General features: G+C 40.6%; 1 protein-coding gene across 5 annotated transcripts in view; it reads right to left on the bottom strand.

Moving 5' to 3' along the window:
• Positions 1-14,797, bottom strand: part of CARNMT1 (carnosine N-methyltransferase 1) — a 22,872-nt gene extending 8,075 nt beyond the window's left edge. Inside the window, exons 1-5 of one of the 5 annotated variants that reach the window (XM_053288860.1) lie at positions 14,638-14,797; positions 8,759-8,954; positions 7,720-7,883; positions 1,534-1,674; positions 725-903 (exon numbers count right to left, since the gene is read on the bottom strand). In XM_053288860.1, coding sequence (XP_053144835.1) covers positions 725-903; positions 1,534-1,674; positions 7,720-7,883; positions 8,759-8,947 — 673 coding nt within the window. In that variant the 5' untranslated portion in view covers positions 8,948-8,954; positions 14,638-14,797. The other 4 variants (XM_053288858.1, XM_053288859.1, XM_053288862.1 and 1 more) reach the window with 4 other exon arrangements.

The raw sequence follows: 14,797 nt of genomic DNA, 5'->3' as shown, positions 1-14,797 counted from the left end.
TGGAGGGGCTGAAAGGGCTTATTCTCCTCTGGTGCAACACACCTCAGTAGCTCAGCAGCTATTAGTTTTCCCACCATGTGCAGGCTTGCATGTGGAGGATTTTTGTATAGTTTCCCAACAGCAAAATAAAGAGAGTGTTCCCTGGGATTTCCACCCAAGCGTGGGGTGGGGTGGGGTGGGGTGGGTCAAGCTCTGTCGATAAGCAGGGGGTGGTGGCAGCCTTTAGAACCTACCAAAAATAAACAAGAGTTTTAGGAGTAGCCTTTGCCAGAAAGCTCTGCAGGGATGAGTTAGCATTTCTTTCCCTCATGTGAGCTTGCTCTGAGACCAAGGCTATAATTTGCTACACACACGCATGCTCACCAAGATACTTGCACCTCTCTGTTTTTGAGACAAGCACCACAGCAAGGTCTACCTGAACTAGTGATATCACATTGTGGTCAGTTAACTGGAATAATGATCCATGAGCTGACCTTCAAAGATCTATGCTCATATGTATTCCTTCAGCAACTGAACACTGGTTAGTGAGCAAGTTGATCATTTTGGCTTTGGAGTCAGGCAAAGCAAGTTCTAAGCAGTTTCTATTAAAATGATGTTTATTAACTTTATACGTTTACAACAGAAAACAAAGTGCAAAGATCATATGAAAACCTAAATAATAAACAAAAGACATTATAGGAAGCGGAAATTAGTACAAAACACTTTTAGAATTTTTCATACTTACTACACTCCGAGTAGATTTCTTGAAAATCTCCAGCTGTCATAGAAAAGTTTGCACCAGGAGGAAGACTGTGAGGGTCAACATCAGGGAAATAAACTGGTTGTATTTGGTCAGCAGATCTCTTGTTATTACTAAACTGGTGGATCCAGGGATATAGTTTGTATGAGTTGGTTTCAGAGCATCTGTAATATATGATCATAAAATCAACAATTTTACCTTCTCGCTTAGAAGACAATCTTGAAAGCATTGCAAAAATTAAAGTTTGTAGTTTGATTCGCAGTAGTATAACAAGCTAAAAGTTAATATCCGTATGTGGTTTTTTTGTTCCTGGAAGTCTCCTTAAGTCTCTATTATTAAAAATAGACCATAAAAACAGGTTGCTCACCTGTAACTGATGATCTGGAGGTGATCCGTAATTAAGAGAACCATTCACTATTTAAACATCTACTTTTTAAAAAAGTTAATTCTAAGATATTTCACATGAAAGTTAATTTATATTTTTGCTATTACCCTTATTAACTAGTTGTGAAATTGAGATTTTGGTAGCCTGCAGTGAGCATAAAGCTCCACATACAGCTCACCAACCAACTTTCAAATTCTCATAACAATTATTACATTTGCATAAGCTAAGCAGCCAGGATTCATATCTGAAATCAAATAATCTTACAATAAGTCATTTGAATACAAGTAGCCTACTATTGCTGTTAACAGTTCTGGCTATTGATCCCTCGATATAGGTATACAAAGAAAATACAAGAATAGAACTAGATGCACAAAGAAGGCAATCAACAACCGAAAATAAGTTTAAATACCTGTTGAGTACAAAGTTAGAAGAAAAGAGCATAAAAAGGCTCCATTCATTTCCTTGACAAGTATAACCAAGCATAGCTATTTCCCAGGCCAATCTACCTAGCCCAGCACCAGGTACCAGGACATTAACTTTGGAGAGATCCCTGAAACACAACAAAAATAGTGATAAATTCTTTATTAAATATCCTTGAAAGAATGAATAGGCCTGGTTAGCAGTTTTTGTTAATGCAAAGATTACCATGTTTTTCTTTACTTCTGCTCTCCATTTATATAAAAGGACCTGTATATCCTGAGTAGTGCTATAGACAGATCTGAATAATGCTCAGTTATATAATTTAAGATATAGGAAAAGCAATCATTCTGCCTTTGCTGAGAGCTACATTACAGCATAATGTGACTTCTGCATTGAGCACAAGCTATTATGCAGTTAGTCTGCAAAGATCTTCCTGAATCACGATTCTAAGACTGTCATATACTGTAGACAGCAGTGTTTCCTCTAAGGCATGCACATGTGCACGCACACACAAGTTTTTTGATGTCCGCTCAATTAGTTTTAGATCCCGCTCAGGTTGAATCAGGAAGGCCCCACTCTGAATGCACATGCACACACAGTGCCTTGATACTGCCACCCAGAACAAAACTCATTCTGCACACAGACAGAAAACAATTAGAGGGAACACTGGCAGAAAGATCTCCATCATGCCCCTTACCAGAAATCTTTTATCCACATGGACCCACTCTCCTCTACCCCTGCCCCATTTTTATGGATATTCAGTTTGTTCTGTGAAATGCAAAGGCTAGTTCAGTACTTGTATTAGATCTGTTAGTCCTAATAAAAGTATTAGATTACTGCTACAATTTGAATTTTACCTACTTAAGAGCATAACAGCCCTGTTGGATCAAGCCTAAGGCCCATCCAGTCCAGCATCCTGTTTCACACAGTGGCCCACCAGATGCCTCTAAGAAGCCCACAGGCAAGAGATGAGGGCATTCCCTCTCTCTTGCTGTTTCTCCCTTGTAATTGGTATGTCGAGGCATCTTGCTTCAGAGGCCGGAGGTGGACTATAGCCCTCAGACTTGGAGCCATTGACAGACCTCTCCTCTATCAATTTGTCCAAGCCCCTTTTAAAGCCATATAAGCAGGTGGCCATCACCACACGCCATGGAGAATTCCATGGGTTAATTATGCGCTGTGTGAAAAAGAACTTCCTTTTGTTAATCCTAAAATTCCCAGCCTTCAGTTTCATGGGATGACCCCTGGTTCTAGTGTTGTGAGAGGAGAAGATTTTATCTCAGTCCGCTCTCTCTACTCCATGCACAGTTTTTTACACCTCTAGCATGTCTCCCCATAGTTGCCTTTTTTCCAGAGTAAAGAGCCCCAGATGCTGTTGCTTTTCCTCATAAGGAAGGTGCTGCAGGCCCCAAATAATCTTGGTTGCCCTCTTCTACACCTTTTCCAGTTCTACAATGTTCTTCTTGAGATACAGTGACCAGAACAACAATTTGTAGCAGGAGCATTTACTTTTACATGCAATCCTTAGTAAAACAAGCAAGCTTGGGGTGGGGGCTTATTGTACCACTGCTCTCATTCTGTACTAAGCAAGAAAAAAGCTTCACAGCTTCCAATATTGACAACACAAGGTTAGTGCTGTAGGACTAAAACTTTAACTGTACCTCAAAGTCCTAAAAGCAGCTTTAACATTGGACTATGGTATTGGAGGCATTTTCTTAGCCAACCATAGCCTTCCAGCTTGAATGCCAACAAGGAACTATTCCCTACAATTATTCTCCAAAGTTTGAAAAGATCAATTGAGTTCCCTTTGCCATGTAACTTCCTCCTTTCATTAGACCCCCCCCCCAAGCAGCCCATAAATTCAAACAACTGAATAAACCCAAGACAGCTGCTACCTTTTAACAAGTCATAAGAACAGCCTGAATTATCCAAATGTAGTAATACTACCATTATCATAAAAATCATTATCAGAGAGCAAAATGATGGTCATATAATGGTCAGGACGACTTGAAATTCTGAAAAAAGCGAAGTTCAAACTAGGCCACACAAATCCACAATCTAACCTATATCCCACGTCACCAAAATGGTCCAAGATAATGTCCACTTTGTTGATATATGAAGGACTTTAATTCCTCTTTTTCCTAAGTATTTGGGGATCTGGAACTTAAAGCAATCTAACTCAGGTGCATTACTTTCAATGCACATGAGGAGCTTTTTCCTCTACTGCTGCGCTGCACAACTTCAGCCCTCTTGCAGATTTCATCCCTATTGGCCACTGTGACTGGGAATGATAGTAGCTGTAGTCCAACAGCAACTGGAGGTCTGAAGTTGTGCAGCCCTGATCTAGAGCAACCACCCTGTTCATTTCAGTTGAATCAGCCAATCCCTGTGCTCATTTTGGCATTCCTGGTGTCTATCTTATGTTTCTTTTTTAGACTGAGCACCCTTTGGGGACAGGGATCCATTTTATTTATTCATATCTATGTAAACCACTTTGGAAACATTTGTTGAAAAGTGGTATATAAATATTAGTCGTATTTGTATTCCCACATGAAAGATCTGTGTGCATTACTGAGTACATGCAAGGATGAGCATTCCAATGCAAAAGGTACTGGAATTCAGCAATATCAAACCAGCCATAGCAAATGAAACAATTTTTATTTATTTAGCATTTTTGTATACCACCCCAAACTCATGTCTCTGGGTGCTTTACAACATTAGGCAAACTGAAATTAAAACATTAAGAAACTCAGGTGAATAAATGAGTCTTGAAAGTACTTTTAAAGCTGTGAGAAATGCCTTGGGGTAGCAACAGAGAAGGCCTTTCCCTGAGTAACCACCAGATGGGCCAGTGACAACTGCAGATGTACCACTCTGAATGATTTCAAGTGGCAGTACGGCTCACAGTAAAGACGACATTCTCTTTAACCATACAGTGAAATAAAATGCATGAAGTGATACAAGTATATTACAAAGCCTGAAATTCTGACTACTTTTCAGTGGTAACTCCAATCCATTATTTTCAATTCACTAAGAACCCTTCCAAGTAAAATCACATTCTGTTTTAATGGTGTTTGTAAGAGAAGTGATGGTACAGATTCAAACCAATGAAACCAAAAAGCTGAAGAAACAAAGAATATTAACTACAAATACTGTACAGGGTTCTCAAAAAGTCAAGCAGTCAAGCCTGAAAAAATATGTTGGGTAGTTCAAAGCATGCTGCAGTCTGTAAATTGTATGCATGGAGAAAATAGATTCGGAAGAAATAAAGACAAAAAATAGCAAAACCAACCAATCTTTTGACATTAAGGTGTTTTGGAATTATGGAGACAACAAGAAGCTTCTTGACAGTGTGCATTTCAACAACGCAACATTTTAAAGAAACTGATTATAAGTGTTTTAACTAGCTTCCGTCTTAAGATGTAGGTCCAGTTCAGATGCAAAAGGAAAGTAAATGCAAACCACAGGTTCAAGTACTCTGCATCCCCTTTAGCACGCAAGAGAAAGAAAAGGAAAACATTTGCTTTGAGGTAACCCACAGTTCCACATTATGTCCCAATTCAGGAACCGTGGTTTACTTAAAGCTAGAATTTGGGAAAAACAAACCATGATTAAACAATGGTTTCCTCGCTGGGTTTGAACCAGGCCACAGATAAATCACTTTCAGAAACAAAGTTCACTTTCATTTTAATCAATGGACAATGAAGAGTTCCATAAATCTGGAATAATTTCCTTGTAGAAAAGACAGCTGTTAAACTGTGCATTTCATCTTCACTCGCCATTTCCCCTCAAAAATGGTGTCTCTCTTACTATCATAATTCCAGTCACAGGGGCTGACATCTTCGCTAACTGTGCTTCCACACATCAGAAAGAAATGTACCAATTGTAGAGTGTTTCTTGACCTCCACATTACTTATCACACAGAATACTTGTGTGTTTCACTGATCTCTCTCCAAAAGTGGACTACATCAACAAAAAATATGTCCTTGAGGATTGCACAACTACAAAGGACAAATTTTGTGGTGGTGCAGGACACCTTCAGAGGAAGGAAAGACTGGTGAAAATTGCCCCCCTCCCCTGCAATAAATGCTGCGCAGCTGAGGAAGCTCTACATAGCAGGAACACATCTCCCTGGCACGTGAGTACATTTCAGACTGAAACTGGTTTACCTGCATGAAATAACCAAGAATTATTACATTTGCTATAATGTCTTAATTTCCCATAGTAACTATTTTATAAACAAATGAGCTAGTGAATTCACAAATGCCACTTTCTGCAAAAACAATTAAGATCTCATACAAAAGAGATACGCAGTGAAACTGAACGAATTTAATTTAGTTAAAACCGAGCATTCTATTAAAAAGAAGAAGAGCAGCACTCCATCAACCCCTGCCACCAAGTTTCTTCAGAAAGTCTGGGTGTCTGAAGACCCTGCAACAACTTCCTATAAGTATAAAGAGCTGAAGTCAAAACAGGCAACCCAACAGCCATAGAACTAGCTCTAGATTTTAATTACTGCTATCTATTATGTGTAAACACCACATTGTCTTTCCACTCAGTGTTAGGCTGCATGCAACGAGAGAGAGAATTACTGAATACTTATTATGTACACTTAATTTTTTTATGGGGGGAGATAAAATGGCTTCTGATTTAAGCTAGGGGAACAGGGGACAAAAGCGCTAACCCATTTCAAATTTATAACTTCTTCAATTAAGCACAGTTCTTATACAAGTACTTTGCTTTACTGTTTAGTAACTTCAGCAAAAATATGGACATAAGTAAACTTTTTCATCGTACTACAGGTTTAAAACTTGTTTATCAAGGTTTCTAACTAATTTAAGGAGTTTCAAAAAGAAGCATCGAACCACTTCCCCTTTCAATCCAGCTTGTTTACCCTACAATATAAATCAGTTGTTCAGTCTAATAGCAGCATCTCTGTAGCCTGGTGAGGGGAAATGACAATGAACCCATAACAAGAGTGAAATATAACTTTCTAGATACATAAAAGTGCAGTTAGGGTGGGAAAGATTACCTTTTAAAAAAAACAGACGATCTGAATGCTGATCAACTGTAAATACTCTTAGGAAACTTTAATTCACCAAATATAAAACAATGTTCCCTTTTCCACCAAACTGGGGCAAATTATTTTTTTAAAACCTTTTATTTAAATGTATAAAAACTTACCGTAATTTTTTCTATAATTGAAGACATTCTTGAATGCCTTGAATCTAACAAGGGAAGGGTATTCATGTTACATTGTGAATGAGCTTTTGAGCCTTTACTGTCTTTAAAACTCTCAGTTGGCTTGGCAATGCAGCAGGGCTGACTGCAATCTATGTTAAAGTGGAAATTAAAGAAACCCGAATCTTTCAGACTAGCCCACAACTGAAATTCTGTCAAGAGACACATTTGAAGAGGCATTTGGGTCAAGACTGACAGAGTTTCCATTAAAAGGTGCTTAGGCAAACAATGTGGGAATATCATCAACTGATATAACCAGTGTAATCAGACCCACATTAATGGACATCAAGATCATAAATCAATAAGCATCAAGTGAATTATAGGGTCTTGTACATTCTTTTTTTTATTATGCTTTAAGATAATGCTTCGATTATACTTTGGATTCTCCCAAAATGTGTGGCTTGGTCTCCTGCATAATTCATTGGGAGTGCTTTCCTCTATAAATATCCCTAAATAGTGTACTTGCTCTCTGCTTGTGAGACGCTGTATTAATTCTGCCTTACAGCAGAGAATTGGACTAGGCAGCCGCCAGTTCCCTTAAACTCTGATTTTGTAGGATCTTAGTAGACAAGATATAGCCAAATCAGAATTTTAAAATCTCAACATATTCTTCTAATAATAAAATACAAAATAAGTAGTATACATGAAATTTATACTTGCTGCTAATCCAAGGCTTTATCCCGTTAAACCTAAGTGGAGTGTTCTCCCTGTCACCATAATTTTGGACCCTTGTACTGAGCCGCTTGACCTTAAATTTCGAACAAAATTGTATTAGAAAGGTATGTCAAAGCCTATAATTTCTCCTTATGCAGTTAACAAGCAAGTTTTCACAGATCAGAAGTATTTTTGTGCTTTACTTCTGTCTAAAAATGCTTGGTAACAAATGCATTATTGCACATATTCTCCTTAAAATACATCTAAAAAAATTATTTACCATCTGTCTTTTGGAAAGTTCTTTATAATTTCATTAATGATTGGCTGATAGCAGGAATCTCTCTCAGGCTTCCCCGTTTCACTCCAGTCTCTTACAAATTGTTTCAAAGTGGACTTTAATTTATCCATGTCAAAAGTGGAGGCTGGTGTAATCTTTCCATTTCCCTGATTAAAGAATAAAGAAAAGTCAGCCATAGTATCAATCTGGAAATAAGAGAAAAATCAAATAAACTCTTGTCAGTAATACTACAAACAGCCATCCTGTTGGATATTTGGTTAATCAGTCCTTTGTTTCTCATCTCCATGATCAGAACTCAAGTCTGTGATTGAGTTCTGAAATAGGCTGGATGGTCTCCGATTAGCCTGAGATACTGTTTTCTATGACAAAAGTATAAATTAGGACAATCTTCAATCAAAATAGCAAAGCAAGTTTGTGCAGGCTTGTAAATAGCCCTTCACTTGGTTACCTATGGCAAGCAAGAATCTCCTCCAGGCAACTTGGCAGGCAGGTTTTCTAAACTGGAAGAAATTTAGTTCCTTCCTTCTGGATGTCAATGTGCTACAGAAGATGAACACAGATATGTGGGGACAACTACGCTAGTTAAAAAAGCCATATATGAGCAGCTGTTTTGGAAGGCTAAGCTATGATAGTGCAGAGATCATATCTGCCTCAGAGAGGTTCCTTCACACCATCAGTGAGGTAGAATTACTGCTGGAGAAGCTGCCTAGAAATACTTTAGAAACTTCAGCTTCATCACTGCCATCTTTCAAACTTCGTAAAAACAAAGTACAATTATAAAGAATGAAAAAGTACCATCCAGGTAAGTACATGGCTACCATATGGACTATTCAATTTATCACTATTTATCGAGGTACAAGTGGCAATACCTTCATTAAAATAACACATATCCTTATCCAAGTAAGCCTATAAAACATACACAAATAATGGAAACAAGAATTTATGACCGGGGGGGGGGGGAATAAAACCTGAATTTTAAAAAACAACACACATTTCTTTGAAAAATACTATTTAAACATACACTATCACCATATTCTTTGTTTTCAAACATGTGCGTGCAGTCATTCACAACTGTCTGTAAAATTCCTTGATTGTGATCAATGCACTGCCGAATTTTGTCAAGGTGAGGAAGGAACTGAGGAAGCAATTTCTGTTGACTGGCTGGAAGGGATCTGAACTGTCTCTCTGTACGGTTTACTCTTTCATGCATATTCGTTCTAGAAACAAAAAAAGGTAACATGAATATCAACTAACATTAACATGGAACATAACTGAAGTTCTCCAACATACATTCACTGTGGATTACTACTTTGTGCAAGTTTTTAATCATACGCTTTCAGAGTTACAGAAGATACATCACTCCAGTCCACAATGATGCAAAAGTACACACACTGTGGTAACTTAAGACACGAAACTAAGGTCACAATCCAGACTCATTGAGCCAATTTAAAATCCCATCAATTTCAGTAGGAGATTTAAGAACAAGCCCCTTTTCCTTCAAAATCTAGGTGGTTAATTTTTAATTATTTATTTGATTGATTTACTTGATTTATATGGCACCTGACTCTGAAGGCTCTAGGCGGCTCACAAAAGTAAATACAATAAAAACAACAAAATAAAACCACCATTAAAACAACTATTTAAAACATTCACAGATTGTGAATGAAAGTCAGGCTAAAAAGATGTGTCTTAAGGGCTCTTTTGAAGGTGGGTAAAGATGTTGAATCACCAATAGCTATAGGGAGAGCATTCCAGAGCCCAGGAGCAACCACAGAGAAGGCCCGCTCCTGAGTTGCTGCCAGACGAGTTGGTGGCATCCAGATATGAACCTCTTTTGATGACGTCAATGTGTGGTGGGGATCATGCAGAAGGCAGCACTTTCCCAAGTAACTTGGTCCTAAGTCATTTAGGGCATTAAAAAGTAATCACCAGCACTTTGTATTTTGCCCGGAAACCTATTGGTAGCCAGTGCAATTGCTCTAAAACGGGCATAATATGGTCTTTTTGGTCTTTGGCATGGATCCAAAGCACAAGTGGTAGGCCAATCAGCTCCAAGGCTGATTAATGAATCACACCTTATTTCAGTAGTAGGAGAAAAACAAGGAGCACCATATATATTCTTATTTTCAACAGAACTCAAATATTTCTACCAGGCCGAATCATAGGGAGAGGCAAGACATCAAAGCTTGCTTGGTTGGGACCAATTGTCACTTGGCTCCCCCTGCTTCCAGAACTAGCTCCTGAAGTGACTATGTGTCACAGCCATACTTAGAAGATAGAGACACTTTTTAAAAAATGGATTTCCCCTAAATTTCAGAATTCATTGTGTTATCAAATGTTACTCATACCATACCTATAGAAAAAAAGAATCAGTGCTCTAGCTGCTTTAGTTTCCCTAAACAAGTACTCTAAACTGCAATCTTGGAAAGAGACTGAAAAGACACCCGCACTGGCTGAGGAGGAGGTTGCAGCTCTGATGTGGGGGGATACTGGAACAGGGGTTGAGGAACCCTCTCTCTACCACCATCTCTAATGATCCTAGTCGGATGGCAAGAGTGCTTTTATTCATACTGTGATTTAAGTAATGCCACAAATCTACCCAATATCTCTGGAGCTGAAGTACCATAAGATCAGGAGGCCCCACCCTAAAGTAAAAGGCACTTTACTTTCCATAGACTTGTTAGCCAGCCCCCTCCTGCTCTGCTCCTATTTTCATCTTCTTGGCCCTCCCAACTCAGGGTCTTCTCCCATTAGGAACATGGTAGACTCCAGAAACACAACTCTGGTATCCTTCCAAATTAGAGCTGTAGCCGCCTCATACACCAAAGGCCCGCAGTATCAGAGAAAGACAGCTCCTCAGTTGCCCTGCCCTAGCAGAATCCCATTCAAATCAGAGCTGCAACCTCCTCATTAGTTAGCAAAGTTGGAAGAATCCCACTCCGCCAACCCCAAGTAGTTTGCTCACCTTCACCATTCCTTCTAGGCTGCGCACGCACAGCCTTCAACATTCCCCTGCACACACAGCGACCCCAAAGGGCCACTCACTGAGCTTCTCACTCACCCTCTTGCGGCCACTGCGGTTGCTGCTCCCAAGTCCCGACTCCCATCCCAACCGAGTCTGCTGCTCCTTGCCGCTTGCTCCGCAGCTGCTGCTCCCACCCATGCTGCCTTTCCCTGTTGCTGCCTGTATTCCGCCCCCCTTCGCTGCACTGCTCTGAGCTGCCCCTTCCCCCTGAAGCCCACGTGGTAGCAGCACCAAACATGCAATGGGATTCGGAGCGGAGGCTGGAGCCAATTCCCCCGATCCTGCCCTCCATCTTTGCCTTTCCCCTACCGCATGGGCTTTTGTGCTGCAAGATCAGGGGAATCAGCTCCAGCTTCCGCTCTGAGTCCCATCACTTGTTTGTTGCTGCCACAAGGGCTTCAGAGCGAAGGTGGGGCAGGGAGAGCAGAGCAGCGCAAGGTGGAAATACAGGCGGCAATGGGGAAGGGTGGTACGGGGGGAGCAGCAGCTGTGGAGCAAGCAGCAAAAGGGGACTTGGTTGGGTTAGGGGACTTTATCCCGGCGTTTCTGAATTACTCTTGGCCGGTGTCTTCTCTTCCCTTGCAGTTGTGTGTTCCTTCTCTCCAGGGTGGATTTGATTTAAATCAAATCAATTTAAATCACGAGTCAGTAAGACTAGATTTAAATCATGGGTTTTTTTGTACATAAAGACTCATTCTTGCTGGTATAATCTTAATATTTACAGCCAGATGAAGGTTTCATTTTTGGTCCTCTTCTAGATAGAAAAATTGCCCACAATAATCTTACAGAAACTTCTGGAAGAGCATGACATTGTGAATGGATTAATGGAATTCATTTACCAAAAAATTTAAACATTGCATATACAGCCTCATACTACATAACTAAACATAACTTTAGATAGATTTTTCCCCTCAAAATGGTTTAAATAAAAAAAATCTGATTTAAATTTTAAAAATCTTTTTTTAATTTTTAAAAATCATTTATTTTTATCCACCCTGCTTCTCTCCCTATCTCCCTTTTGCCTCCTATGCTCCCACAGCATCTTCTCTTCCCTTCCAGTTGTGTGTTCCTTCTCTTACTCCCATTCCCTTTTGCCTCCTTTGCTCCCTCTTCCTTCATATATTGTGTAATAGCCATTAATTCCTCTCCCCAACTTGTATAGTTTTGTATTTGTATTGCCAAAGGTTGCTAAATACTGTTGTTCGCACTGTGCTTTCTGTTACCAAAGAGTTTAGTCTCCTAAAAGAAGCCTGTAGCAGTGTTCTCTCTCATTTTAAATTTGTAATCCCTCTAATTTGAAGCAGTGCTCCCTCCTGCCAGTTGAGAACTGTTTATAAACATTTTTTAAAATTATATACTTTAAAATTATATAAATTAAATCCACTCACTGATGACAAAAATTAGAGAGAACACTGCTCATCTTGACAATTTTAGGGCCCGATAGTTGGCTCAGTGGGGAAATGACTTAATTATCAAGCCAGAGGTTGGTGGTTCCAACCTCCACTGGGCAGCAGCGATATAGGAAGATGCTGAAAGGCATCATCTCATACTGCGCAGGAAGAAGTAATGGTAAATCCCTCCTGTATTCTACCAAAGGCAAACACAGGGCTCTGTGGTCGCCAGAACTTTACCTTTAGTTGGCAGAAAAAAATAGAATGAAAAAAGCAGAGTAAAGCCAGCCAGCAGAATAAGCTGCAGTATCTCTGCCTCAGAAAAGTGATGACATAATGATATCAGCCAGGGAAGTACATTTTAAGTCTCCACTGTCGCCAGGCTAATTTTAAAGTCTATTTTCTTGAAAGCTATAAAATTGACAACAAATATTCTTGTTTCACTACCTACTGATTATGTGACCGACTGCAGTTATGGGACCAATACAGAAATCTGAGAGTTAGGAAAATATCCCATTTATATATTCCCTCATCATACATCAGGCATGGAGAGATGCTCAGTTGGGAACAGAATTGCCAGATGCCACTATAATACAACCCTGATAACAGACTTTGGACCAGAGGAGTGCATGCTTTCAGAAAGCTATAAAATTCCAAGTTGTATGTAATTTTGTTTTGTAATCCACCTTTAAGTTGAAAGGTGGCTTAAAAATACTTTAATCCTCCATTTGATTGCTGGAGTGGTCTTGTATTCCAAAATGCCAACCATAGGTTTTGGTACATGGTTCTACAACATTGTCTTTTTAGGGCACTGTATGTATATTTTATATCTTCAAAACAAATAAGTATGCCAAAATAAGATGGTAGAATCCTAAAGGTTTACTGTGTTGCTGCAGATAAGGAATCCAATTTTTCAAGGTTTCCCCATATAGAAATTTCTCTCCAACGCTTCATCAACCCCCTGAAAATTAAGACTAATCAAAAGAGGAACTGATCCATTCATCTTCATAATAGTCCCAGCACAATAAATTCATCTGATGCTCTTATTGAACTCCAAGGTTGTTGGTAAGGAGACACCAGCCTAAAACCTACAAAGCAGTGTGAAACCTGCCCTCTTGAATTAAGTGTGAACTCAAATGTGGTGGTCTACAAATACTTTGCATAAAGGATGGTCATTTTCTTTCAACTGGATCTTATTGTCACAGGGCCATATATTTACTAGAGGCATATATGAAAAAGCTATTCATTTATGCATAGAGGAGTTTTTTTCACTGATATCCCATCCCTCTGCTGGTCGCAAAAAAATTATGCCTGTGAGAGTTAGAGGGTCTTTGGGGACATATTTACAGGGAGGGAGTTGGGGGTAGAAGAAAGGAGGAAATTGCCAAAAATCAGCCACCTCCTTTATGCTCAAGTGAAACAGCTTCTGTGCATTCAACACTAGTCAGTATGCAACCCAGTATATTTTAGTGATTTGTAAGCTGCCACAAACATAAGAGAGATCATTTAAACAAGCAAACCAGAATACAGATAATCAGTTCTACAGAAAAGAGGTTATTTTATCCACCCAGGAAGACAGGAGCTGTGTCTGTACCACAACTTCCTATCAAACAGGAGAAATGAGAGAAACCCCAATTCCCTTAGGAGAAGCCATGCTGCTGCTCCTTTCTGCACCAGGATGAATCCTATTTCCAAGAGACAACGATGATAGACCAGATGCAGCGCTGCCTCTACATGGGTTGGAGATCATCTTAGGTTACCACAGCAACATGGGCAGAACCAACTCCTCAAAGGCTCCTAGTCTGCCAAAGTCTCTTAAAGACCTCATCTAAAAGCCACTGCTCTTAAGAATTCCCGAGGGAGCCCCGAACTACAGCTCCCAGGGCTCCCTAAGGAGGAGAAGGAATGATTGTGGAGCCAGTTTAGTGAGACGGTGGTGTGGTTGTGGATGCCGCCCAATGCCTCTATTACTCGGAAATAAGCCCCACTGAACAGCCAGCCTCCACAGCCTTGGTCTGCAAGGCCCGAAGATAGGACCAGGCTCCTGCCTCTGCAAGCACTATGGGGTTGAGGGCGATCAACCTAACTTGGGGCTCGGTTACCCATAGTAACGGAAGGCGTTGATGATTCTCCGGAAGTGCTCCCGCTCAAGCTTCTCCTCCTCCTCTTCGCTGCCCCCCGTCGCCGCTAGTTGCCGCCCCTGCTGCTGCGGTTCCCGCCTGCGCCGCTCGCTGCCCAACGTCACTTCCCCGTCCCACACCGGCAGCTGCTGCTTCTCCCCGTCTTCTCCGCTCTGCCGGCTCCCCCTGCGCATCGCTTTAACGGGCGGCTGCACCTGCAGCGGCTCACTCCGCGACAAAGCGCACGCGGTGGCAACCGACATCACTCTCCCTCTCCTCCACCCAACGGCTATTACACATCAGCGCGCTTCCGGCTTCATACAGAAGCGAGCGCAGCCACACAGAAGCGAGCCCAACCAATCACCTTTCGTCGAACACAAAAGTGCCGGCCCTCGACAATGTCGTCACCGCGCAGAAATACTGTAAGAAGGAGCGGAGAAAGATAAACACTGCGCAAACGCAGTACGGTCTTAAGAGTTCTCGAGTGCTCTCCGTCCCTTCTCTTTCGCTAATTACGAATTCTC

Source organism: Hemicordylus capensis, chromosome 2 (genome assembly GCF_027244095.1).
Source record: "Hemicordylus capensis ecotype Gifberg chromosome 2, rHemCap1.1.pri, whole genome shotgun sequence".
In the NCBI taxonomy this organism is placed as follows: Eukaryota; Metazoa; Chordata; class Lepidosauria; order Squamata; family Cordylidae; genus Hemicordylus; species Hemicordylus capensis.
The sequence above is the reverse complement of the archived record's forward strand: the minus strand, read 5'-3'. Positions and strand labels throughout refer to the sequence as shown.